Source organism: Anolis sagrei, chromosome 2 (assembly GCF_037176765.1).
Source record: "Anolis sagrei isolate rAnoSag1 chromosome 2, rAnoSag1.mat, whole genome shotgun sequence".
Lineage (NCBI taxonomy): Eukaryota > Metazoa > Chordata > Lepidosauria > Squamata > Dactyloidae > Anolis > Anolis sagrei.
The window spans coordinates 264,348,859-264,376,312 of NC_090022.1; the positions used below are offsets into that span (position 1 = coordinate 264,348,859).

At 41.8% G+C, this 27,454-nt stretch overlaps 1 protein-coding gene across 2 annotated transcripts in view; it reads left to right on the forward strand.

The window, feature by feature from the left end:
• Positions 1 to 5,468: 5,468 nt before the first annotated feature.
• The window catches only part of IQGAP2 (IQ motif containing GTPase activating protein 2), a 181,941-nt gene continuing 159,955 nt past the window's right edge, over positions 5,469 to 27,454 (forward strand). Inside the window, exon 1 of one of the 2 annotated variants that reach the window (XM_060761637.2) lies at positions 5,469 to 6,041. In XM_060761637.2, the coding sequence (XP_060617620.2) occupies positions 5,990 to 6,041 (52 nt within the window). In that variant the 5' untranslated portion in view covers positions 5,469 to 5,989. The remainder of the gene's footprint in view (positions 6,042 to 27,454) is intronic. The other variant, XM_060761638.2, reaches the window with a different exon arrangement.

Here is a 27,454-nt window from a genome sequence, read left to right on the forward strand (position 1 = left end):
ATTTTTAAAAAATTAAGACATATTTGTGTTACAACTTTAAATTATCCTTTCACTGCACATGCAGTTTAAAGGAACCCTGATTTTATCAAGATGACATGCAGTAACCCCACACTTCTTCCCGTGCCTAACTCTCTCTCACACACATACATGGTTGTTGTTGTGTATCAAATTGTCTTTGACTTATGGGAACTCTAAGGCAAACCTGTCACAAGGTTTTCTTGGCAAGATGTGAGGTTTCACCACCCTCTTCCTCTGAGGATGAAAGAGTGTGACTTGGCAAAAGTGGGTTTCCACGACTGAGTGGGAATCGAAGCCTGGTCTCCAGAGTCATAGTCCAATGCTCAGAATACTGCACCACAGTGGTTCATATGCACATATTCACAAACAACTTCCAGTCAGTACCAGTGATGGAAGAATTACATAAAGCTTATGTGAATTGGCCTCAAGACAAATTAATCATTTACATTTTTTTCTGTGTTTAATATAGTGTAAAAATGTTTGACACGTTGATTATATGTACTGATCAGTTTACTTTGTAATTAATTCCATCGTATTTTGTATTTGTATAATTCATTTTACAACTGCATTGTATTGGTTTTATTTTTGTATTATTCCTTCTGTCCTGCATAGATAGGTAGATATAAACAATGTGCTTTTGATAGGGTGGCCTGTCTTTTTTGTTGCATTATCTTGTGAAGTGCCATGTACTTGGGGGCTACTGAATAAATACATAAATAAATATAAAAGGGTGGGAGGAGATAGTAGTAGCAACAGCAGGCCCAAGGTCTCTGCTCCCTGAGAGAACAAGGTAGTGCCCATTTTCTGTTTCTCATACAGAATCCACATCACTTCAACATTGGAGAAGGGAAGGTATCCTCCAGAACACTAAAGGCTAATTTAAGGACACTCTGGCTGGAAAGTTGATGGTTAGTTCCAGCTACATAAACCCATTATATACTCATATGTATGTGTAGAAATTTTAGTCAAATCCATGCAAAAAACCTGACTTATGGGTCAGTTTAGGTAATGAATTTTAATTGTTTTCAGAAAGGAACCATCTCTTTCACTGAAGAGGGGTGAAAAATGAAAGCTTAGTCCATCCTGAAAGAATCTTAAAAAATGCACCAACTCTGTATTTTCTGCACAACTGTATTTTCTGCAGTACTTCTGGTCTTTTTGAATGCTTGGATGAGGAAATGGCTGTGGCAACCAGGGCCCACTTAGACAACACTGGGGCCCTTCGTTTTCCATGGAACAGAATCATAGAATCATAGAGTTGGAAGAGACCTCAGTCCAACATCCTGCCAAGAAGCAGGAAAATTGCATTCAAAGCACCTCCGACAGATGGCCATCCTGCTTCTGTTTAAAAGCTTCCAAAGAAGGAGCCTCCACCACACTCTGGGGTAGAGAGTTCCACTGCTGAACTTCCTGACTGCTCTCACAGTCAGGAAGTTCAGGTGGAATCTTCTTTCCTGTAGCTTGAAGCCATTGTTCCGCGTCCTAGTCTCCAGGGCTCCATGAATAACTCTTGACTTGTCAATGGGTCATAAATAAATCCACAATTTTGACCACAAAACCTACCCATGACTTATACATGAGGTTGACTTATACATGAGTATATACAGTAACTGCTTGAATTGTAAGTCATGGAGGCAAATCCAATTGATTTAATGGACTTACCCTGATCAGGACTAACAATAGAATTTAGGCCATTGTGTGGCAGAAGGAAATATCTCTGGGTCCCATAAGTAATAGCATGCTGTCTGCCACTGCTGCTTCATAGCATTTGCTGCTTGAGGAAGCAGCTCCATTCTGCCTCATAGGCTGGATGATCCTGGTTGCAGCAAAACTCAAACAAGTTGTGTGACATTGCAAAGATTAACAAATGTACCACAACATACACTTTCCTGGATTATTGTCCTCGCTGTCAGATGTGCAGTGCTATTTTACAGCAAAGGAACTTATTTAATCTATTACAGAACTCTGTCAGGCATGTTGCATGACATGATCTGCCAAATGTATATTTCAGTCAAAGAAAGTTGTATTCCTATGTGGAAATAATCTAGAAATGTTTTATTAAGAGTGGAACAATGACATTATATGAGGGGCATCAGTTTATCTGGAAAATGCGTATTGTATGCTTGCTCTATCCTGGATTGTCTTGTTTTTACAAATTTATTTTGGCTGATATTCTAAATTTGGATTGATGATTCAGTTCTTCCAACTGAGCACTTCTTAAGTATTTATTTTGCAAACATTTAAAAGGGGAAATGTCTCTTGTCAGTTATCTGTCAGAAGCATGGCTTAATCATTTGTCATTTGTGCGTCTTACTTTTCACTTTTTTCTCTATTCTCCCTTTCCTGCTCAATCCAATACCAGAGTCTGTCCATAATGCTTTGACAAATGTAAAGTCCAACTGAGGCTGGTATCTTTTTAATGTTTTATGAATATGTAGCTCCTCCCTAGGGCCTCTTGGTGTGCAATGGGTCAAACCACTGAGCTGCTGAACTTATTGATCAAAAGGTTGGCGGTTCAAATCCAGGGAGCTGGGTGAGCTCACGCTGTTAGGGCCAGCGTCTACCAACCTTGCAGTTCGAAAGCATACAAGTGTGAGTACATCAATAGGTACCGCTTCTACGGGAAGGTAACGACGTTCCATGCAGTCATGCTGGCCACATGACCTTGGAGTTGTCTAGACAACATCAGCTCTTTGGCTTAGAAATGGAAATGAGCACCACCCCCGAGTCAGACACAACTACACTTAATGTCAGGGGAAACCTTTACCTTTACTACCCCTTACTGAAGTGGAGGATTTAATCAGATGTCAGTATCAAGCTGTAGAAGCAGGGTTGCACATCCAATTTTATTGTATGGATGTGCATTAATGGTGAAAATGTATCTAGAAGCATATAGTTGTTTCTGGGTTCCCCAGAATTGATATTCAACACAAGGGTCATGTAAATCTCTACATTTAGAGATTTATATTATGCAACTGTAATAGAGAATCTTGTCCAGAGCTTTGGGGATGGAGACTGAAACCCATTTAAGCTTCAAGGACAGAGAACTATGCAATGGAGCTGTTTTGGTCCCTGTTATAGAAGAAACCCACCAATGAATGCAATGTGGCCTTCGTTCATTTGTCCAAACAAAAACTATTGCTTGGAAAAGTATCTTTTAAGTGAATAGTGAATTGAGGCTTAATTAATTAAGCTGCATTTCACTATTAATTTGAAAGATACTCTTCCAAGCAATAGTTTTTGTTTGATTTTTCTTTTGCGCTAACAGAACTATGGTTGTTTTCATGGCCACATGTGTATGAGGATTAAAGATTGGTAATCAGTCACATCATCTCCACTTTCCTCAGTATTAGCCACAAAGTGCAATAGCAAATAAGATATAGACAACAGGGATACTTTCGTAGCACCAGGATCATATTTGTATTTTGAAATCTTGATGGATAGTATTTATATTTATTTTATTTATTATATCAGAAGCAAACTGAGGGTACAGCTGTAATGTGTTTTAAAAGACACAAAGTTTTAAAACTTTGCATTATATTAAATGTCCTTTGACCAGTAGCTGGCCACTTGGAGCGCCTCTGATGTTGCTATAAAAAGATCCTCCATTTTGCATGTGGCAGGGCTCAGGCTGCATTGTAATAGGTGGTCTGTGGTTTGCTCTTCTCCACACTCGCATGTCGTGGACTCCACTCTGTGGCCCCATTTCTTAAGATTAGCTCTGCATCTTGTGGTGCCAGAGTGCAGCCTGTTCAGCGCCTTCCAAGTCGCCCAGTTTTCTGTGTGCCCAGGAGGGAGTTTCTCATCCGGTATCAGCCATGGCTTGAGGTTACGGGTTTTAGCCTGCCACATTTGAATAATCACTTGCTGAGGTGTTCCTGCAAGTATTTCTGTAGATCTTAGAAAACTATTTCTTGATTTAAGATATTGGCGTGCTGGACAATATCTGAAAAGGGGATGGGCCGGAGATGTCACTGCCTTGCTCCTTTCATTATTGGCTGCTACTTACTGACGAATGTGAGGAAGTTCATTTTCATGGCTTCTTCCTCTCTGTTGAAATTGTCCACATTCTTGTGGATTTCAATGGCTTCCCTGTGTAGTTATTAAATATGGTTTTCTGTGGGCGAGCAGATAGTGACTACTGGATGGCATGTGTTCTGTATCAGAAACTAGAGCTGATGTGGTCTATATAATGCAATTTTCTGAATTAGCACTCCAAATAACCCAACCGAATCCAAAGTTGACCAAAAACAGATTCGTAACCCTTTTGGTAGTAATGTTGGAGAGTGCTCCCTGGTCAAAGTGGTCCCTGGTCAAAATAAGGTTGGGAACCACTGTGTTACAGATACTCCAGTTACTTTACTTACTTGCTTAGGTGATCCCTTGTAGCTTGAGGATGATTGTCTTCCAGATGTGGTGTCTTGTTGGTGGGTCTGTAGATGCCTGTGGAGCCCTATTCTTGATTTGCATGTTCTCCTGCAGTGAGGACATCAGTTTCCAGGTGGAAAGTGGTCCTGGTCAGGGTTGGCTTGATGCACTTTCCTCTTGGCATGTTTCTCCCTTTTGCTCTTCACTGGTGTCTCTTTGAATTCTGCAACACTGCTGGTCACAGCTGACCTCCAGTTAGAGCACTCGAGGGCCAGGCCTTCCCAGTTCTCAGTGTCTATGCCACAGTTTTTAAGGTTAGCTTCAAGCCCATCTTTAAATCTCTTTTCCTGTCCACCAATGTTACGTTTCCTGTTCTTGAGTTCAGAGTAGAGTAACTGCTTTGGGAGACAGTGACCGGGCATTCGGACAAACGTGGGCAGTTCAGCAGAATTGATGGCGGAGGAGCATCACTTCAATGTTGGTGGTCTTTGCTTCTTCCAGCACACTGACATTTGTCCACCTGTCTCACCAAGAGATTCGCAGGATTTTTCGGATGGTTTTCTGTGGGTGAGCAGATGGGATTCAAGGGGACTCCAAAATCCCCTGAAATCCTTAGCATTTCTTGTAAGGGATGCTCAAGCAATAGCTCCTATTTGTGGAAAGAGGCATTTCATTGGCAACTTCCTTCTTTTGGAGGGAAGGAGAGCAGCTTCCCTGTAACCGAGCAACTGCTTAGGGGACAGAAATAGGAGAACAGGAGCTGGTTCCCTCCTTACCTACGTGCCTGAATCTATGTCCTTTTTCAAAATCCCCTCCCGCCCCAAAACAAAACAAAACAAATCTCCAAGCCTCCCACCGACCCTGAATCAAGGGATGAGGGAGAGAAAAAAAGAAAGCCCCCATTTGGAAGCTCCTTTTCGGGGGTCCCCCTTCCTTGCTTGGTCTTGCTGCAAGGCTTCGGGGTTGCTGAGGAGAGGAGGGGGCTCGCCCCCTTCTCCCCGAGTTTCCTTTCCTTGTGGCTGGTGGTTGCAGGCGGCAGGGGTCGCTGTGGAGCAAGTAGAGCCCCCCCCCCCCTCAAATGAATAACGGGGCTCAAGAGAAAGAGGAAACGAAGAGGAAGAGGAAAGAGGAGGAAGAGCGCTCAGGCTCCTCAAGGCTTCCATGACGACAGAGCCGAGGGCGCGGAGGGAGGGAGCGGGGACTCTCCTGGTGCCTTTCCCCGGGAGGGAGGAGGCCAGGTAGCCCAAGAAGGGGCCACTCCGGAGAGCCTTCCTCCAACTTCTTTGGCGCGCCGAGGAGAGGAAGAGGACGAGGCAGCAGGGCGTGCGCCTCCCAGCTTGGACTTGGTCAAGCTTGGGCTTTTCCTCGCCTCCTTCCGTCTGGGGACGAGGCGAAGGCGTTGTGTGCGCGTCCGAGCAGCAAGACCAAGCGGCTCCTCCTCCCTCTCTCTCTCCTTCCCTCCCTCCCTCCCTCTTTCTCCTGCGTGTCCTCCAATTCGCGCATTTGGAGAGGCAGGAAGGTGCTCCCGGGAGGTCCACAGTTTTGCTGGCGGCCCCGCAAAGTTTGTTTGGAGTCCCCCCCTCTCGGGCCACCGGAAGGAAGCATGCATTTCGAGGAGCCCTCCTCGCCCGCCTTGCAGAGACCCCGCTATGGCTGTAAGTCCTCCTGCTTCTCCTTATGCCTCGCGCCCCGGGACTGACTGACTGACTGACTGACTCCCCTCGGGCTGGACGCGCGCCAAAATGGAGCACCTGGGCTCCGGGCAGCAGGGAAAGGAGGGGGGCTTCGGGGGTCTCTCTCTCTGTTTATAGAGCAGTGGTTCTCCCCCTTCCTCTTCCGCCACCCGTTCATGCAGTTCCTCATGTTGTGGTGACCCCCCAACCATAACATTATTTTCTTTGCGACTTCCTAACTGTAATTTTGCAACTGTTATGAATCGTCATGTAAATATCTGATATGCAGGATGTATTTGCATTCGCTGGACCACATTTGGGGCAAATACCCCTGAATTTGAATACTGGTGTGGTTGGGAGGGGAGCATTGATTTTGTTATTTGATAGTTGTAGTTGCTGGGATTTATAGTTCACCTACATCCAGAGAACACTGTGGACTCTGGACCAAACTTGGCACGAATCCTCAGTATGCCCAAATGTGAACACTGGCAGAGTTTGAGGAAAATAGTCTTGACATTTGGGAGTTGTCGTTGCTGGGATTTATAGTTCATCTACAATCAAAGAGCACTCTGAACTCCCATGACCAACGATGGAATTGAGCCAATCTTGGCACACAGAACTCCCATGACCAACAGAAAATGGAAGGGTTTGGTTGACTTTGAGTTTTGGAGTTGTAGTTCGCCCACATCCAGACAGCACCATGGACTCTGGACTAAACATGGTATGAATATTCAGTATGCCCAAATGTGAACACTGCTGGAGTTTGGGCAAAATAGAGCTTGCCAATTGGGAGTTGTAATTGCTGGGATTTATAGTTCACCTACAATCAAAGAGCATTCTGAACACCACCAACTGTAGAATTGGGCCAACCTTCCCACACAGAACTCTCATGACCAACCGAAAATACTGTGTTTTCTGATGGTCTTTGGCGACCTTTCAGACACCCCCTCCCCGGGGGTCTTGAGCCCCAAGTTGAGAAATTCTGGTTTATTGACTTGTTTATCTTCTTCTCTGTCTGAGATTTGGGACAAGGGTGGAGGGGTTAGTGGGGGTGTAGCTACACTGTCAAATTGATGAAGTTTGACACCACTTTTAAGTGTCCTGGCTCAATGCTATGGAATCATGAGGGTTGTAGTTTGGGGAGGCAGCAGCACTCTTGGGCAAGGAAAGCTTTCATGGCCGGAATCACTGGGTTGCTGTGAGTTTTCTGGGTTGTTTGGCCATGTTTCAGAAGCATTATCGCCTGACATTTCACCTGCATCTATGGGAGGCATCCTCAGAGGTTTGTGAGGTCTGTTGGAAAGTGGGGTTTAGATAATCACTTCCCAACAAAGGATTCTCCTCAGCAGGAAGGAGCCAGACCTTGAAACTGCAATGATAATTGGTGTGGCCAATTGTAACATCCACACCTGCTTCAAACAGACATGTGGGGTTTATGTATCTGGACATTCCACAGATACATAAACCTCACTTGTCCTCACAACCTCTGGGGATGCCTGCCATAGATGGAGGTGAAATGTGAGGAGAGAATTCTTCTAGAACATGGCCATACAGCTCAGAAAACTCACTGCAACTAAGGCTGAGGGGCTTGTAAAACTAAAGCTCCATGGCAGTTCAAGTAGAGTCCAGCTGCATTAATCCTACAGTGTAGATCAGGCATGGGCAAACTTTGGCCCTCCAGGTGTTTTGGACTTCAACTGCCACAATTTCTAACAGCCTTTGCTGTTAGGAATTGTGGCAGTTGAAGTCCAAAATACCTGGAGGGCCAAAGTTTGCTCATGCCTGGTATAGGTGTATCCCAACTCTCAGGTGAGATAGAAAGAGAGGGAGGGAAAGCCCAAAAGGGCCTACTTGGGAATCTTCTCCCTACCAGAGAGCGAAGAGAGACACCTGTGGCTGGAGAAGGGCTGAATGTTACCTGAAGGGTAGGGAGACTGCCCTTCCCCCTCCCTCGCCCTTCAACTGCAGCAGGAAGGATTTCCTTGTCAAGGTATCAGGCACAAGCAGCTTGCACAGATGTCCTGTAATCTCTCTCAAGAAGGAAGAAGGCTTGGGAATAGAGGCTCTACTTGTTAGCTTGCAGGGGGAATACCTTTGCTTCTTAAGAGTTTCCTAATAGTCCTAAGTCTCACACGGTTTAAGAAGCTTAAGACAAGTTGTGTGCATTTTGTTTTGAAGGCTTGTGCATGAAGAAATGTCTCCACTGTAGTTTTAAATATGCATCGTGATTTCCAGGCCAGATTGTAAATACTAGCTAATCAGTCATATCCATTGTGAAAGGTAAAGTCCATTGCTGTCAGCCCACTGCAATGTTATGTGCGTTTAGTTTGAAGAGAAAATCTGAACAGTCTGCTTTACAGATTAACAGTGCAGCCCTCTCGTGTTTGCTTAGAAGTAAGTGTCTCAGAGTTCATTTCCTGAGATTTATATACGGAGGGGGACACCATTTGTGAGCCCACTGCAGGATCTTGTACATGGGTTTTGAAATTTATTTATTTGTCATATCAGGAATGAACCAAGGGTACAGTTGTAATGTATTTTTTTACAAAACACAAAGTTTAAAAACTTTATATTGTATTAAATGTCCTTTGGCCAGTAACTGGCCACTTGGAGTGCCTCTGGTGTTGCTGTGAGGAGGTCCTCCATTGTGTATGTGGCAGGGTTTAGACTGCAATGTAATAGGTGGTCTGTGGTTTGCTCTTCTCCACACTCGCATAGCGTGGAATCCACTTTGTAGCCCCATTTCTTATGGTTGGTTCTGCATCTCGTGGTGCCAGAGCGCAGTCTGTTCAGCGCCTTCCAAGTCTCCCAGTCTTCTGTGTGCCCAGGAGGGAGTCTCTCATTTGGTATCAGCCATGGGTTGTGGTTCCGGGTTTTAGCTTGCTACGTTTGGGCTCTTGCTTGCTAAAGTGTTCCTGCAAGTGTCTCTGTAGAACTTAGAAAACTATTTCTTGATTTAAGTTGTTGGTGTGCTGGCTGATTTCCAAACAGGGGATGAGTCAGAGATGTCACTGCCTTGGTCCTTTCATTATTGGCTGCTACTTCCCGACGGATGTCGGGTGGTGCGATACCGGTTAAACAGTGTAATTCTCCAGTGGAGTAGGGCATAGACATCCTGTGATAATGCGGCATGTCTCATTAAGAGCCACACCCACTGTTTTAACATGGTGAGATGTGTTCCACACAGGGCATGCGGACTCAGCAGCAGAGTAGCAAAGCACAAGGGCAGATGTCTTCACTGTATCTGGTTGTGATCCCCAGGTTGTGCCAAGTTTTGAAATGCTTACATCTCTTTATGTGTTGAGAGTGTACAAAACAGATATATGCTTGAAAACACATCCAAAGATGTCATCAAATGCTGTCAAAATACAGCAGCTCTTTTCCAGTTTATGATTTTTTTTTTGTCGTGTCAGGAGCGACCTGAGAAACTGCAAGTCGCTTCTGGTGTGAGAGAATTGGCCGTCTGCAAGGACATTGCCCAGGGGACGCCCAGATGATTTGATGATTTATCATCTTTGTGGGAGGCTTCTCTCATGTCCCCGCATGAGGAGCTGGAGTTGATAGAGGGAGCTCATCCGCCTCTCCCCGGATTCGTACCTGCGACCTGTTGGTCTTTAGTCTTGCTGGCACAGGGGTTTAACCCACTGCGCCACCGGGGGCTCCTAGTTTATGAGATGACTACTGTTAATGGGGTGAGCTCCCATCTGTCACCTCCAGCTTCCCATGTGGGGATGTGAGAGAAGCCTCCCACAGGATGGTAAAACATATGGGCATCCACTGGGCAATGTCCTTGCAGACTGCCAATTCTTTCACACCAGAAGGGACTTACAGTTTCTCAAGTCGCTTCTGATACGTGAAAAACAAAACAAAACATGATGTATTTGACAATTCCATGGCATGTTTTATGGCAATTTAACTGAATAATATCCTGTCTCCAGTGTGTGAAAGAGATTATTTAAAAAAACACAATTCCCTATGTTCTTTCCCTCATTTCCTCCTTTTTTAGGAGTTTAGGCTCTTATGAAGGAATTGTTGAATTGTTCATCTGGTTTTATCTTTTAAGAAATGAAAGCCTGTACCTTTCGTTAAAGAGCTTTGGTGTTTGATCTGATGGTTTTCAAACATTGACAAGGTTGAGAGCAATGTAATGGTTTTCACTGAAAAGTTTATGTGAGCTTCAGTCCTTGCAGTGTGCTGAGAATCCTGTGTTAAATTGCCTTTGCCGTTCTTTCTTGCCAGGGAGGAGTCTTGACAGTTAACCAGTCTTTTAGTAAAGTCATGCCCACACTAGCATGAGCTACCCAACTTGTGATACTGTGATAGATGTCTTACACAGTGGCTGCTCCCCTTCCTTGTACAGCTTGTACTCCCCTCCTGGAAGAGCTTTACAAAGGCATTTAAAATTATAAGAAACCGATACTAACATTCTAAATGTTAGCCCTGGGTGACAGCCTCAGGGAGCATGACTGGTGGGGATGAGGGAGAGGGCCTTCTCGGTGGTGGCCCCCTGATTTTGGCACACCTTCCTCAGGGAGATTAGGCAAGTCCCACACTGTCCTCCTTTTGCAGGGATTTGAAAACCTGGATGTTTCAGCAAGCATCTGAGAATGACTAGTCCCTAGTTATATATGCCCAGTCTTTATTTCACCAGATAGTGTTCTGTTCTCTGTATTTCATCCAATGCCCCGGCCCTGTGGTACACTGCTTGCACTATCCCATACCTGTCCCCTTTTATAGCCTGTTCACATCCATTTTAGTATTTCTGGTTATTGGTTTTTGTTGAGCATTGTGGTGCAGTGGGTTAAATTGCTGAGCTGCTGAACTTGTTGACCAAAAGGTTGCACGTTTGAATACGGGGAGCGGCATGAGCTTCCGCTGTCAGCCCCAGCTTCTGTCAACCTAGCAGTTCAAAAACATGCAAATGAGAGTAGATCAATAGGTACTGCTGTAGTGGGAAGGTAATGGCACTCCATGCAGTCACACCGGCCACATGACCTTGGAGGTGTCTATAGTCAATGCTGGCTCTTCAGCTTAGAAATGGAGATGAGCACCAACCCCCAAAGTCGGACACGAATGGACTTAATGTCAGGGGAAAACATTTACCTTTACCTATTATTTTGGTGAAGCGCCAGAAGCGACTTGAGAAACTGCAAGTCGCTTCTGGTGTGGGAGAATTGGCTATCTGCAAGGACATTTTCCAGGGGATGCCTGGATGATTGATGTTTTACCATCCTGTGGGAGGCTTCTCTCATGTCCCTGCATGTGAAGCTAGAGCTTGACAGACGGGAGCTTACCCCGCTCCCTGGATTCGAACCACCAACCTGTTGGTCGACCTGTCCTGCCGTCACAAGGGTTTAACCCATTGTGCCACTGGGTGCTCTTTTCAGGGAGATGGTGGCGGGGTGTAAGAATAAAGTTATTATATTCTTCCTGCTTCTTAGCAGGGGGTTGAACTGGATGGCCCATGAGGTCTCTTCCAACTCTATGATTCTATATATTATTATCTTAGAGCATCATTGATAAGTGGGATTCTCTTGTAGGTTGGCCACTCCCTGTAAAGGTTTTGAACTGGCAAGCATTCTCTTCTAGTTTTGATTTCTCAAATGACACACTGGACCATCATCTACCTCATTTCCAGTCTGACCTCGCTGCTACTTCTTCCAAAGAGGAAGGCTAGAAATTTTGGCTGAAATGTGTGCTGTTTTTCTCTGGCAATAATTGCCTGCACAGAGGACGCCACATGGCTCCATGGCAGAAGTTCAGAGTCTTCCTTCAGAGCGAGCCAGGAAGTGGTTTGAAAAAAGATGTACCTTTCTGACTGATAGTAGTGTTAGAGCTGAAAACAGAGGAAACAGTTGTTCTTCTTTGGCAGAGGCAAGCTACAAGACCAGTTTCAAGAGCAGATTTTAGTCAAGGTTATTTTCAGGTGCATTGAATACTATGCATAGTATTACTAATTGTAGTAAATTGGTATACAGTGATAGAATCCTACAGTCATGGAAAATAACTAATAAACATGCTGCAAAGAGGACACTGTTTAATATTATAAGTGATAATGACAGAAACTAAGCCCAAAGTACTAACTTGTCCTTGCCAATCCTTTTGGACTTCCACCTCATTTTCCTTTAACCTTACTGCACCTTGTCTAATGGTACAACAAGTATGTGCTGACACATGCATACACTGGTTCTATCAATTCAAAATGTTTGGAAGCTACTGTAAGGAAAAGTTTGACAAGCACACAGAAATTCCAGAAGAATTTACTTCATACTTTCTGAAACTTTCTTTTGCATTGTACTATTTTATATTGCCCTAAAATAAAACTTCCGTTTGCAATCAAACTTCCATTTGCAATCAAAATGGATGACCTAAAATTAGATGCATTTAAATACACTTCTGTAAAGTTTTATTATTTATATATATATATATATAATACCAGCATGCTACATATGGCACTGCACATGTAAAGAACAACAAAACAGTTCCCTGCCCTTAGGTTTTCAGTCTAAATAAGGCATGACACCCACACACAAAAGGAATGACAATGTGGGAAGGGATTAAGTCTAAGAGATACTGTCTCCTCTTCTCCCTCCAAGGCCACCTTGGAGAGTACTAAAGATAAGTAGATGACCTCTGTGAAGGTCAGTAAATTATTGTTCATATGGCCATACTTTAATCCTCCATATAGATCAGATTCATTTGATAGATAGTGAAAATATATGGCAACATCTGGTGGTTCAGTGACTTAGGGCATAATAAAAAGCAGGGTTCATTCCCAAATTCCTGGGAAGTATACCTGTGCCATATAAGTCATTCATCAAGCGCAGAGACACTCTCAGAGTTTAGATGCAAGTCTCTTGTGTTTTTAAAGCTCTTTGCTCTATTGTGGAATTAATTCCAGTAAAATTATTTTTGACATTTGTTTACTTAACCCATACTTTAATTACTGTCCAACTAGGCATTCTTGCTGTCAGGTGCCAGTCATATGCAAGTCTTACTTACTTACTTACTTAGGCGATCCCTCGTTGGACGAGTAAGATGGTCTTCCATCATGGGTTTCCTTGTGGGTCCGCATGTGGCTGTGGAGCCCTATTCTTGCTCTGCATCTTCTTCCGCAGTGAGGGCATTGGTTTCCAGGTGGAAGGCGGTCCCGGTCGGGGTTGGCTTGATGCGCCTTCCTCTTGGAAGTCAGTCTAGGTCACTGCATGTGGTGGACTAGGACTCTGGTGCCCCATCCACACAGCTCAATAAAATCCCACATTATATGCTCTGAAATGGAATATTACCTGCTTTGAACTGGTATATTTGGCAGTGTGGACTCAGTTAACCTAGTTCAAAGCAGAAATTGTGGGATTTTCTGCCTTGATATTCTGATGATATGGTTGTGTGCACGGCTTCTGAAAGACTAAGTTTGAAACCATTTTTTGACAGAAAACCCTGTGATACAAATTTTGTCAAGAAAACCATGTGATAGGTTGCGACTAAGGCAGGCCTGCACAACCTTTGGGTAAATCTGAGATTAGTGTTTTGAAGTGAAAAAAGAAACCAAGAGAATGCTTTGAGAGAGGTCATGTAGCCACTGTAGCTGATACAAAACTAGTTTTTAAGACATTCCTTCTAGATAATATTTCTATTTTGTGGAACTGTTGTTAATTTACAGGCTAACATTGTAAAAACCATGCATTGTAAAAACTCCATGCTTAATATGCTTTATTTTCTGTAGTAGGGGGTCCCTTCTACCTCTAGGTCAGTGATTCTCACCCTTTTTCCTCCAGATGCTTTGCACTTTAGCTCCAACAATTCTTAACAACTGCAAAACTGGCTGAGATTTCTGGGAGTTAATATCCAAGGCCCCATCTACACAACTGAATGAAATCCCACAGTATCTGTTTTGAACTGGCAGTGTGGATTCAAATAACCCAGTTCAAAGCAGATATTATGGGATTTTCTGCCTTGCTTTTCTGGGTTATATGGCTGTGTGGAAGGGCCCCTAACATTTGGAGGACCAAAAGTTGGGAACCACTGCTCTAGGGGCCCTTCCACACAGCCATATATCCCAGAATATCAAGGTAGAAAATCCCACAATATCTGCTTTGAATTGGCTTATCTGAGTCGACACTCAGATAATGTGGGATTTTCTGCCTTGATATTCCGTGATATAGGGCTGTGTGGAAGGGCCCTAGGTGAAGAATAGCCCAAGCTTGGAGCTAGGAATGGGAGTACCATGTCATCTACAGTAGGGCTGAGCTTCCAAAGTTGTAGAAGAAAGTTTGAAATGCAGTGGGCAAGGCAAATCTCTGCTTAACCTACCTCACAAACCTTGTACAGGCAATCCCCAAGTTATGAACAAGATAGGTTGTGTAGGTTTGTTCTTAAGCTCAGTTTGCACGTAAGTTGGAACAGGTACATTTTTAAGTGTACCTCAGGCCAAAGAGAGAAAGAGAGCTTTGGGTAGCATAGGGAAGGGTTAACACTCTTGTTGTGTTTGTTTTGTTGTCTGTGCCCTTGTTCGGAAGATTTCTCCTCACTTTCTATCTCTGCGATAATTGGATTTGGGGAAATTTGACTTGTTGAGGAAGCAATGATTGGCGATACAGCTTCAATGGAAGAGATACTTTCCCCCATGATAACTTTTTCAAAAGTGAATTTCCCTTCCTAGAGGAAGATTTCTCTCACTTCCTGTTTCTCACCCATGTTCTTAACTATGAATTGCTTGTACGTCAGATGTTTGTTACTGGCTGTAAAGATAAAATGGTGATGTGAGAGAAGACCCATTAACACATGGAACAGATATATAATTAATAAAACAATAATGTTGCTGCAACATTTGAATGCAGCATGGGGATGAGGTTTTGGTTTTGTTTCTTTTCTAATACCCAAGATACAATAAATTAAGGATGTGAGACTAGATCAGGCAGAGGCAAACTTCAGCCCTCCAGGTGTTTTGGACTTCAACTCCCACAATTCCTAACAGCCGAATCATGCAAATCCTGACCTCAGACTCTTCCATTTCACCATGCAGGAAAGGTGAAGAAGAGTACAGCTGGTGCTTTAGGAGCCAGCAGATTCCTGACCTTGAGTATCAGCCAGTATTTTACTCCTCCCTTATCTTTACTGATCTGGGACGTCAAGAAATGAACAAAAGCACTAAGCTGTAGTTTTGAAGCCACAGTTCTATGGCTTCAAAATTCTCTGTGCTGGAAATTCCTCATCCCTATTATAAAGGACTCAGGAAAGTACATTCTTCTTTTTCCTTTTCCATTGTCTCTTTGATTTTTAGCAGATTCTTTTAGTAGTCTGTTGCTCAACTGTTCTCTGCCATAGGCCTTTCTATACTTAAATGATATACAGTATTGAACACAGTCTGTGGGTGCTTTTAATTCTCCCTTCCCTCATCCGTTGGATCAGAAGTTGGGAAATTAAAAGACTTCTGTATGAATAGAGGGTTTCTCCTACCCAACCCAAGAGCATACAAACAAAACAAAACAAAACACAGGAGGTCTTGTTTAGCTTGAGGTGAACTTAAAGTCTCCTCTTCTATATGTGAGGTTAATCTGATATAAGTTAGTTGATGTCAGCAACCATTTTGGGAATGGCCAATATTTTTATGCAATTGTCACTGGCAGCATTTTGCAGTTAATTTACCTCTAACCTAACTGTGTAAAAGCTGACCCCCTAAATGTGTGGATAACACCCCATGCATTACGTGAAATACACAATTAATTTTTTAAAGAGTATATTGTGTAACAATGCTGATGACATAGGACTTGTCATTTTGACCACCCAAGTTCACTGTTAAAGGATGTAAAATGGAATAATTATTAATATGCTGCCAAAGTGATACAGACCAGCCCTGGATCTGATCAGGAACACCGTAATTTGGATGAATCCATTTGTCTTTTGAGCTCAATATGTAAAGGACTTGTCACATGGCCTCCCATTCCCATTGGAGTAATGGCATTGTGGTGCTCATGGGAGTTTTTTGAAGCTTCTCGTGGAGGACTAGAGATTGTAATTCTATACTCTGATTCTTACCATGGTGTTAAATCTATTTCATGCGATGATAGCAGTGAATGCATTTTGACATAAAATAATTCTTCCTGAATAGAAGGCCAGCATTTAGAGAAGAAGGGTTCTAGGCTGACTTTTTCCTGATCCTGGCATTGTTTTCTCTCTCTTTGTAATGGAAGAATAGTCATTCTACTCTTGACTTTAAAGTGATAAATTGCAGACAAGAGTTTTAGTGTTATCAGTGAGAATAGCTCTGTATAGGGAGCTGTACTATGTGCTACTGAGAACTGAGTGGGGAGGAAACATGAAGGGAGCAGTAATGCAACACAGCTGAAAATTAGTGCTGATGAAAACCTGTTTCAGAGGGTTTCTTAACCTTTCAGAGCCAGCTTTGGGGAATCATGGAGGGCTAGAGTAGAGAGGTAGAGAGTTGTCTCTGTTTCTGTTGTGCATCTAAGTAGCACATCATGTCTTTCTGCCACAAACTGAAAAACTGTTTTATCTATTCTCTACATTTCCCTTGAAGTTGTGACTCAAGGAGACTTAACAGATTTTTAAAAATAGAAAAAAAAATCGTATTTCTCTGTGTATTTTACTTCAAATTATTCTTGTACAGGCATACTTCAGCCAACATAACATATGAGAAAGAAGCTTCTTTTTACAAAGTCTTTTTATGCCAGCTGAGCCCCACCTTTCCTTGTTGTCCTCTATCTAAGTTAGAAACTTTTTGGCAGGATTGGCATTGGGAAGATAATGAAGGAGAAACACACAATTTTGGTGAAAGACTGCAGAAGCACATCTATAGTAAACAATGCAATAAAGCTCAAGCAGGGAAAGAACTGGTTCTGTTTTAGCTGATCCAGCCATAGCTATGTGTGCCAGGCAAGGTAAACAGCTTTGGAATTTCTTACTGAGCATGCACGAACAGCAAAACAGAGGGACAAGTGGAGGGCAGGCAAGCCTCATCAGACCCCTCTCCCAACCTGTTATAAAAAAAAGCATAAATCTCTCAAGTGTAGGAAGAAAAAATACCATATCACTCCAGGATTTATTATGGAAGAAGTTTTCAGGTGATCTCTAGTAGATTCAAGATGCACAGCTTACCTGATGTGGGTGTTTCATTTCACATGTGCCTATCTTTAGTTCTAAGTTTAAAGTCTTCTAAAACATTTTGAACTGTTGTTCTTTTTTTGTGGTATAGGGACTATCCTCATTCTTTCCACATTGTTTCTATCTCTGATACCAAAGCTTCTATATTTGCCTCTTTAACTGAGGTATATCGGAGGCTTCTTCCACACAGCTGTATAAAATCCACATTGAACTAGATTATATGGCAGGGTGGACTCTGATAACCCAGTTCAAACCAGGTATTATGGATTATCAGCCTTAATAATAATGATGATAACTACTACTACTACTACTCTGGGGCTTCTGAATTCAAACTGACAGGGTTTTGGATCACAATACTCCTGATCTCATGATCGTGTTAAAAAACAAAGTATGAATCGTCGATGTTGCCCAGGTGACCTCAAAATTGAAGGGAATCAACTGGAAATGCTGACATAGTATTAGGATTTAAAGATTGAACTGCAAAGACTCTGCCACAAGCCAGCAAAGGTGGCCCCAGTGGTGATCGGCACATTGGGTGCAGTGCCTAAAGACTTTGGCCTGCACTTAAACACAATTGGCACGGACAAAATTACCATCTGCCAGCTGCAAAAGGCCACCTTACTGAGATCTGCACGCATTATTCTCCAATACATCACACAGTCCTAGACATTTGGGAAGTGTCCGATGTGTGATCCAATACAACATCCAGCAGAGCGATCTTGTTTGCTGTGCACTCATCTTGTTGTGTTTCAAATAATAATAATAATAATAATTCTTAATAATATATCACACAGTTCTAAATGCTTGGGAGGTGCTCGACTTGATATTTTGTGATATAAAATCCAGCATATATTTCTCATTTCCTGTGTCATACTGTGTTTTTGTGTCAGTAAAATAATTATTTATTTATATCCCTCACGGGACCCAAAGCAGCTTACAACATATTAAAATCATGTAAACAACAATCCATATATATTGATAATAAGTATAAAACATGATAAAATAAGCAGTTTTAAACAACAATAATATGCATTCACATTCTTGTGGTGATATTCTGGGTTATATGGGTGTGTGTGGAAGGGCCCTCAGTTATAGATTGAATTGTCTTGGAAGTATTCAGTCTTTTGGTGCATAATATTGTTGGACATGTAGGGAATAGTCCTGGCACATTTGACTTCTGTATTATGCTTAATATAAGACTGAGCTCTCAAACTCAGGGAACTTATTCTGTGCCGAGACACCCTAAAGTATAGCCCACCTCCTCTGCTCTCTCTGCTGCTTCTTCAGAATCCTAAAAGAGCCAGCACTGCCACTATTATTTTGAACAGGCATTACAAAAATGGTGAACAGAGGTACTGTAAATTGGTCCAGTTTTTTTGACAAATTTTTAAACTTATGTAACCTTACCTGGGTAAAGGTCTAGAAATTGTACTCAAAAAATCAACCCAACCCCCTTGGTTGACTTATCCACAGGTCAGTGTGATTGCTGGACCTTAACTTATTTAAAGTGTTATGTTTCATCTATTGTAAACCGCCTTGAGTCCTTGGAAAAAGGCAATATAGAAATGCCCAAATAAATAAATAAATAAATAATAAAAACTCTTATTAAGAAGGAACTAATCTTCTCTGAATAGAGTGGCAAAAAGGAAGAACGTAGCTCATTCCAGGAGACTCTAAAAAAGAATCCATCTATTGTCATGGCACAGCTTCAGGACTGTTTGAATACCTGGGTGTGAAAATGGCCATGGCCAGGGATGGCTGGTCCCAGAGGCGATGTTAGTGCTTTCACCTTTCTGCAGAGTGACTCTCAATTTATCAAAATTCATGATTTTGGTCCCAAACCTACCCCCGATTTATACTTACACATATGTCATATACTTATACGCAAGTATACAGTATTAATTACCATACTGAAGTAATTTGAAAACCAAAGTCTTCTGTACATATACAGGCAGTCCCTGAGTTACAAATATCTGACTTACAAATGACTCATAGTTAAGAATGGGAATGAGACAACAGGAAGTGAGAGAAATTTACCCATCGGAAGGGAAATTCACTGTTGAAAGAGTTACCATGGGGAAAAGGTGTCTCCGCAGAAGCTTTATCACCAATCCTTGTTTCCCCAACAAGCCAATTTTTCAAAATCCAGTTATCACAGGGACGGAAAGTGAGTCAAAGTCTTGAACAGGGGCACAGACAGCAAAACAAACATCACAGGGATATTAACCCTTCCCTATGCTACCCAAAGCTAAAATGTGTGTGTGTATGTTTGTGTATATATACACACACATACATACACACACACATGGCTGGAGTAACCTATGGAACCTATCTTGTTCATAACTTGGGGATTCCTGTTTACTGAAAGTGTGCCACATAATGGGAAGTGGATGTGTTCAAAAAGCATTGTCACTTTATTTGAATGTAGAAAACAGTGTTACATCAGTCCACATTGTTGGTCCATCTAGCTGAGACTGGCAACATTTTCCGGCAGCAGTTCTCCAGGTTCTCAGAAAGGGGTCTTCCTCATTCTAAAAATGGGGATGCTAGGATTGAGCCCTGTTACTGTTACAATTTCAGGTGTGATCCAGACAAATAACACATTTTAATTTCCCATTGATTGCATTAGAATACTGTAAATATAAGTCTGGACATTAGAATAATGTAAATGTAAGTCTGACCATGGTGGTCTACGCCTTAGTTACCTCAAGATTGGACTACTGTAATGCACTCTACATAGGGTTGCCTTTGAAGATGGTTCGGAAACTACATCTGGTGCGAAGGTCGGTGGCCAGATTGTTCACTGGAGCAAGTTACAGGGAGTGGTCAACCCCCCTGTTTAAACAGTTCAACTGGTTGCCTATAAGTTTCAGGTCCCAATTCAAGGTGCAGGTTATTACCTATAAAGCTCTAAATGGTTCAGGACCTGCCTATCTTCGTGACCGCATCCTCCCCACGCGGTCCTTAAGATCCTCTGGGGATGGTCTTCTCTCGCTCCCACCCCCGTCTCAGGCACGATTGGTGGGGACGAGGGAGAGGGCATTCTCGGTGGTGGCCCCTCATCTCTGGAACTCCCTCCCCAGGGCGATTAGGCTAGACCCTCCCTACCCACATTCCGCAAGGAATTAAAGACGTGGATGTTTCATTGTGCATTCGACTGACGACTCCTATGACAAATGACTTGAATCATGACCTGATTCTGAATTCCTATATTCCATTACTATATATATATTAAGTTAAGTTTAATTGATCCTGTTTAATTGCTTTGTTTCCATGCTATTTCCTATGCTATTATATGTTTCTATCCACCTTATTGAACCACCTTATCCTTTAACCAGTTCGTATAGTTGTCCTCCTTCCACCCCTCCAAAATTAGTCTGCTGTTGCTTTTCATGCTTGTTTATTGTTATGCTGTTTTATGCTGTTTTAATTTGTTACTGTTTTGTTTTTAATTGTATTTTGGCTTGGGCTTGGCCCCATGTAAGCTGCCCTGAGTTCTTTCTGAATGAGCACCTCCCATTAAAAAAAGTCTGCACTATGTGTACTTTTTAGGTGTGCACTTGCAATAACAATGTTTCTGCAAATGTTTCTTAGCAAGGTGTAAATACTGATTGCTTCAGTATTAACATCCAGACATAATGTTTATCTCGACCCTTTTTGCTTCGTAGTTAATCAGTAACTGCCAGATCAGGGTGGTAATATAATGTTGTCTGATTGTAGTAAAGGAAAATGGCTTAAGCATTCATAGGTGATCATAAACTCATAAAACAATGGAAGTCATATCTGGCTGTAATAAAAATTCCACACTCCTCTGTCAGCCAATGCCTTCACTGGGAAAAGCCCAAAACATTGCAGCATTGTGGGCCAGCTTTCAGGCTTGATTCTGTGTTTGACTGATGAAGAGCTGTGAAGAAGCTTCATCATAGTTTTGTGATATTTTAGTGGGCTGTGGTTCGTGACCATGAATTTTGTTCTTATAGACAAATTCAACTTCCATTTCTTTTTCTTGTGTCTTTGAGAATTTCAAATTTAAGCCAGCAGAAGTTGACTTCTGATTAAGAAGGATTTTTTTATGCCACCTGAAGATGAGGCTTTTTGGCATACTTGAGAATTACATTTCCCAGAGTAACGCTGCACAATTTGGCTTCTGTAGACTCTTTTTATGGGTATGTCTACAATTAATCTATAGCTTAGTTAATATAAAAACTGCCACGTTTCTCTTCACTTCTGTTCTCTGCTTAACAAGGAACCTGTTTGTTGAGCTTAACTCAGGAGACAGATCCGGGTAACTGCTACACTGGGTGTTTCTTTGTTCCAACATTCCTAGCTGCAGTTGGAAAACCTGCATGTCGCCTAGTAAATCCTAGTCTGTAAATCTATTCCTATTCACCTGGGAGTAAGCCTCACTGAAAGCAGTGGGACTTAATTCTGAACAAACATACTCTGCTGTCTTCCATGCTGCATCTTAAGAATGACTAAATAATAATTTTGTGGTTCAGTATCAAGTCAGCTCCCACCTAACACAGTACAGTCATCGCTCTCCATTTGGGATTTTGACTTTTATGGATATAATTACTGTTGGATCTATATAAAATGGGTTGTCGAAGGCTTTCATGGCCGGAATCACTGGGTTGCTATGAGTTTTCCAGACTGTATAATCATGTTCCAGAAGTATTATCTCCAGATATTTCACCCCCATCTATGGCAGGCATCCTCAGAAGTTGTGAGGTCTGTTAGAAACTAGGCAAGTGAGGTATATATATCTGTGGAATGTCCAGGGTGGGAGAAAGAACACTTGTCTGTTTGAGGTAGGTGTGAATGTTGCAATTGGCTATCTTGATGAGCATTGAATGGCCTTGCAGCTTCAAAGCCTGGCTGCTTCCTGCTTGGGGAAATCCTTTATTGGGAGGTGTTAGGCAGCCCAGATTGTTTTATGTCTTAATTTCCCCTGTTTTCTGAGTGTTGTTCTTTATTTATTGTCCCAGTTTTAGAGTTCTTTTTAAAAAAAATACTGGTAGCCAGATTTTGTTTATTTTCATGGTTTCCTCCTTTTTGTTGATATTGTCCTCATATTTGTGGATTTCAATGGCTTCTCTGTGTAGTCTGACATGGTGATTGTTAGAGTGGTCCAGCATTTCTGTGTATTCAAATAATATGCTGTATATTATATATAACATTATATAAAATGTTATTTTTAGGAGTTTCCGGATCCTCCTTTGTGGCTCTTTGGTCAACTAACGCTGTTCATGCCGGAAGACCTTGAGATTTCTAGAGATAATTCCTCTCTAATGATAATCTCAAGGTCCTCCAGTGTAAGACTGTGGTCAGCATCTAACAGAAGCTGATAGTAGAGTCATTCTACAAGATCTAGAAATTCCTAGAAAGATGTACTCTCAGATACAAAATAGCAAATTTTTCTGTTTGGGGTTTTTCACTTTCATGGGAGTTGTGCACCTTAACACCAGTGAATGTGGAGGGCCGACTCTTTAACATGAGTTCTGGCAAAATTGTAACACCTGTGTTCTTCAATAAGGAATTCTCTGATTGTGGATTTTTTAAAAGATGTAATATAATACTTGATTCCCATCCAACAAAATGGGGGTTCATTTAAAGCAAAAGTAGAAGTACCTGGACTCAATGAGTCAGGCTTTGTGGGAGGTGGAATATTACTTGGTTGTTATCAAGGGCAGACATACATTAATACAAATTGGTGTCAATTTTGTCTGTCTTTAGGGACCTTTGCTGTCTGGCGAGTGAGTTTTTGGCCACATTGATGTCCCATATTCTTTTGAACCAAACATTTATGAATTTAATAGCTGTATTAATGGATTTTATAAACTAAGGGCATAATAACGTTACATTCATAGCATGCAATTTAAGAATTCTTTCATGAATGAGAAATGTGTAATACGTATTTAATTCTAATAAGCTATTTATTCTAAAAGCTTCCAGTGAACAATTCATTCTTATGCAGAGGAGGAGAAACTGTGCAGTGGCATGTACTAAATATAATGAAATATAATTACCAGAAGAAAATGCTAATAGTGTGCGAAAATATTATATATTATTAAAATGCAACAATAGTCGTCAGTTTCATGTAAAAATAGGACTATATTCATTACCTCTATAATAGGACTTTATTCACTTGCCATTGATTTCATGCAAACTGAAAACATCTTCAGGTGTCCAGTTTTTGTGCAATATGTAAGAGGTTGGAAGTAACATGTTACCAATAATAGTGTTACCTGTAATAAGTGCCTTTAGGAGCCAATGTGACCATAATGATGTTTCTTTTGCAATGCAAAATAATGCATTGCGATGTCATTACAGTTTTTTCAGTTTAGTAAGTAACATTTAGTCACTGTTACTTGGACTGGGGTAACAGACTGTTGCTGATTAATTTTATAGAAGATACCCACTAGGTTTAGTCTTTAGTTTTTACTTTTAAAGTCCCACTCTCAGGAGTTCAGGAGAACTCTATCTGCTGCTATCCCAACTCCTTTACTTCCAAAAAATATAGGTGTATGAGAGCATCTAGTCGGTCCTCTCTGTCTACATATTCTGTGTCAACAGATTCCACCATCCATATATTTTTGAAAACATTCCAATGATCTACAAAGCCCTAAATGGTTCAGGCCCTGCCTATCTTCGTGATTGCATCTCCCCCTATGAACCGGCACAGGTTTTAAGATCTGCCAGGGAGATCCTCCTCTCACTCCCACCACCGTTCTTGGTTGTGGCCCCCCGACTTTGCCCCCCCCCCCCTCGAGAGATTAGGCAAGCTCCAACACTGTCCTTTTTCCGTAGGGAGGGACCTGAAAACCTGGTTGTTCCAGCAGGTTTAAGAGAATGATTAGTCCCTAGGCGCTTCCTTTGGTCATCACTTAGGACCCTGCTCTGCACTTTATCCACTTCCCCAGCCCCATGATACCCTGTTGCAGTAGCCCTTGTCCAGCCCTTTCAAAGTTGGCCATGTCTACTCTGGTAATTTTGGCCATTGGTATTTTGGACCCGTCTGATGGAGTAAAATTAAGTAAAATTATATTGTATAGAATTCCTGTTGAGCTGCAAAGGCTCATCTAGAAAGCGAAGCTTGACATTCTTCCTACCTGATAGTGTTCAGTTTCTCCATCACTCAGTATTAGTGTCTACTAGTCACTTATGCTCTTTCCTGCTTTTCCTTTCAGTAGAGCAAACTGCCATGTGGGTACTGTGGTTGTCTTCTGATATGGGCTGTGATTGCTTCACAGTGATTAACAGTTGCACATGTGGGAACCAGAAGATAAGAACAAAGGAAACTGATAATGTTACATAGTTCTGATATTTTACTTTTACTATTGATCCCTATAAGGTTTTTGCATTATTTTGCAATGTGTAGTTTTCCAGGTGGTAACTACTGTGTCCTTTTCCTGAGGTGATATGAGCTTGGGAAAGAGTCACCATACAATCTCCTCCCTTTTCTCCATGTTTTCCTGGATATTGAGGGAAAGACTGGCACACGCCTTCATTATGAAGGGTAATTAGATGAGTGATACTACAGCAGAGCAAAAGAAATTAATTATATACCCTGCAAAACTGTTTTGTCTCCAGCTCTTTACTTCCTGTGTTTTAATGAGATTTTTTTTACCATTTACATGAAAGAGAAATTTTGGATTATATATTCAAACTTTGGTTTCTACTAATATCTAATAAAAATAACTCAGAGTCAAATAAAATAATTTTATGTATAAAAATGATCTAGGGATAAACCCAGTTTTTAATCCTGTTGGATAATTGCTCTCAGACCCACCTCCTTCACAGGTACAGTTGGTGGGGAAGAGAGACAAGGGCCTTCTCAGTTATGGCCCCTCGGCTGTAAAACTCCCTCCCAAATGCCATCAGATTAGCCCCCTCCCTCCTGACATTTAGGAAAAACATTGAAAACTTGGATGTGGGACCAAGTGTTTGGATAATTGATTAGTGCAATATATAAACATAGAATGGTGCAATGATAACTGGAATGGCCTGGACTACGATATTGGATTATGTGATTTTAATAATTTTAATGTTGATATGTTTTTAGCGGATGTTTTAATGTATACGTTTTTTATTTGCTGAATATGTATTGTATGTAATGCATGACATCAAATTGTATGTGTTTTTTATTCGCTGGATATGTATTATATGTAATATATGGCATCAAATTGTTCCTTTATGTGTGCTGCTCTGGGTCCACTTTATTTATTTATTTATTTGGTAATTTGTATACCGGTCTTCTCACCTCCATTCGAGGGACTCGGGCTGGTTTCCAACATCAATATTACGGATGTCATTAAAACATCATATTTCTAAATCACACTAAAACATTAAAACATTGAAACAATTAAAATGGCAAAAATACAGTCATATGATTAAAGTGGTCAGTCGTCATCAAAGTCATTAATCGTCGTCATCCATCCATATCACAGGATCATGGATCATGGCTCATTCGTTGAATGCCAATCCCCAAAGCCAGGTTTTCACCTGTTTCCTGAACGTTAAGATCGAAGGAGCAGTTCTGATCTCCAGTGGAGTTCCAGAGTCGAAGGGCCACCACCGAGAAGGCCCTGTCTCTCGTCCCGACCAGCCGTGCCTGTGAGGCCGGTGGGATCGAGTGCAGGGCCCCTCCAGACGACTTTAGTAATCTTGATGGCTCATGGGGGAGGATACGTTCGGACAGGTAAATTGGGCCGGAGTCGTTTAGGGCTTTATAGGTTAAGACCAGCACTTTGAATTGTGCTCGGAAGCTGACTGGCAGCCAGCAACTCCACTTTGGAGTTGAGAAGGGCGGGATATATATATATAGCAAATAATAAAATAAATTAGAGCCTTCATAGCCCACTACCAACCCAAACATCTTTGCTTTCCTCTACAGATCCTATCAAAATGGCGATAGGAAGTAATGTATCGCTTCTTGCCACAATCTTGAGAGAGATTGGAGGAGAAGATAGTTGTTTGAATGTAGCATGGGATCTAGGTGCTTTTGTACATGTGTGGGTATTCACATGTTTTCACATTTTGGGATACTTTTACTTATTTGGGGACAGAGATTGCCTGAAAATCCTGCAGATTTTTAAATGGGGAAATTGGAGATCTTTGAGCAAGTGGAGCCACAAAAGTCAGGTGCTGAGGCCGCATGCAGTCCATGGGCTGCACTGTTTTTCCCTCCAGTGTAAAACTATTGGCTCATAGGGGAGGATACATTTGTGACGACTTAATACTATTCATTAATTCAGTGGAGCTACTGTGGTTGAACAAGAAATTCTATTTGGACATACAATTGAAATTATTCTTGTTTCTGATTTATACAGTGATGGAAATTCCACAAGAAAGGTCACCATTTCAAATATGAACATGATTATTGTTTTGTTGGCTTAAATTTAGCCTGCTATGGAAATCACATTGCCTAGTTGTGGCTGGTGCGGTACTTTGAGATTTCTGTGTTAGATTCTGAAACTGAAGTAATGGATTCAGATCAGTTATCTACAGAAGTGTGCTAGTGTTCTTCCATTGTGGTTATGGTAAAATTAGAGCCATTCAGTGGTAGCCTGTAGCCCAAGAGGTAATGCAATATAGTTTAGATAGCTTTTAGAAGAACCTGAATATCTGTTATTCATGACAAGAAAACAGAACAGTTGTGCTGTTTTCTTCTGAGCATGTTTTTTCTTCTTCTCTTTTCTTCTGAAGGTGATATTTTGCGGACAAGCAGTGATGAGCAAGTCAGGAAGGACTTCCATCCATGCTTTAGTACTGCACCAGATCCCTTTCATGCTTTACATTACTAGGATTTTACTTTAGGTCCGGTGACCATATTCTGTGGCATCCTTACATATGGAGTTTCATTAAGTATTAAAGCTCTCTGACAGAGAATTATAATATTCCTCCTTGGATAGCAAATTCCAGGAATTCATAAGATGGAACCATGTCAGTTGAAGTTGAATCACTACAGCTGCATAATGTGAAAAGGCCCTAAACCCTTTGGTCTAATTAAGTAGAGCTTGTTTGTTGACTTGCAACTGGCCTTGGAGGAGAAGCTAACATGGTTGGTGAAAGGAGCGGATGAGCAATGTTTTCTCTGTTGCTCCATCTTTCTCTGTTGTCAGTTGATTCACCCAAAGCTTGTGATAGCATGGTTCCTCTTTTCTCCCTCTCCGACCAGACCACAGACATACGCTTCCGTAATCACGTATTGATGATGAATGTTAGATGAGCCTCCTAATGTTTACTAGGCAATGAATGTGCAGGTGGAAAAACAG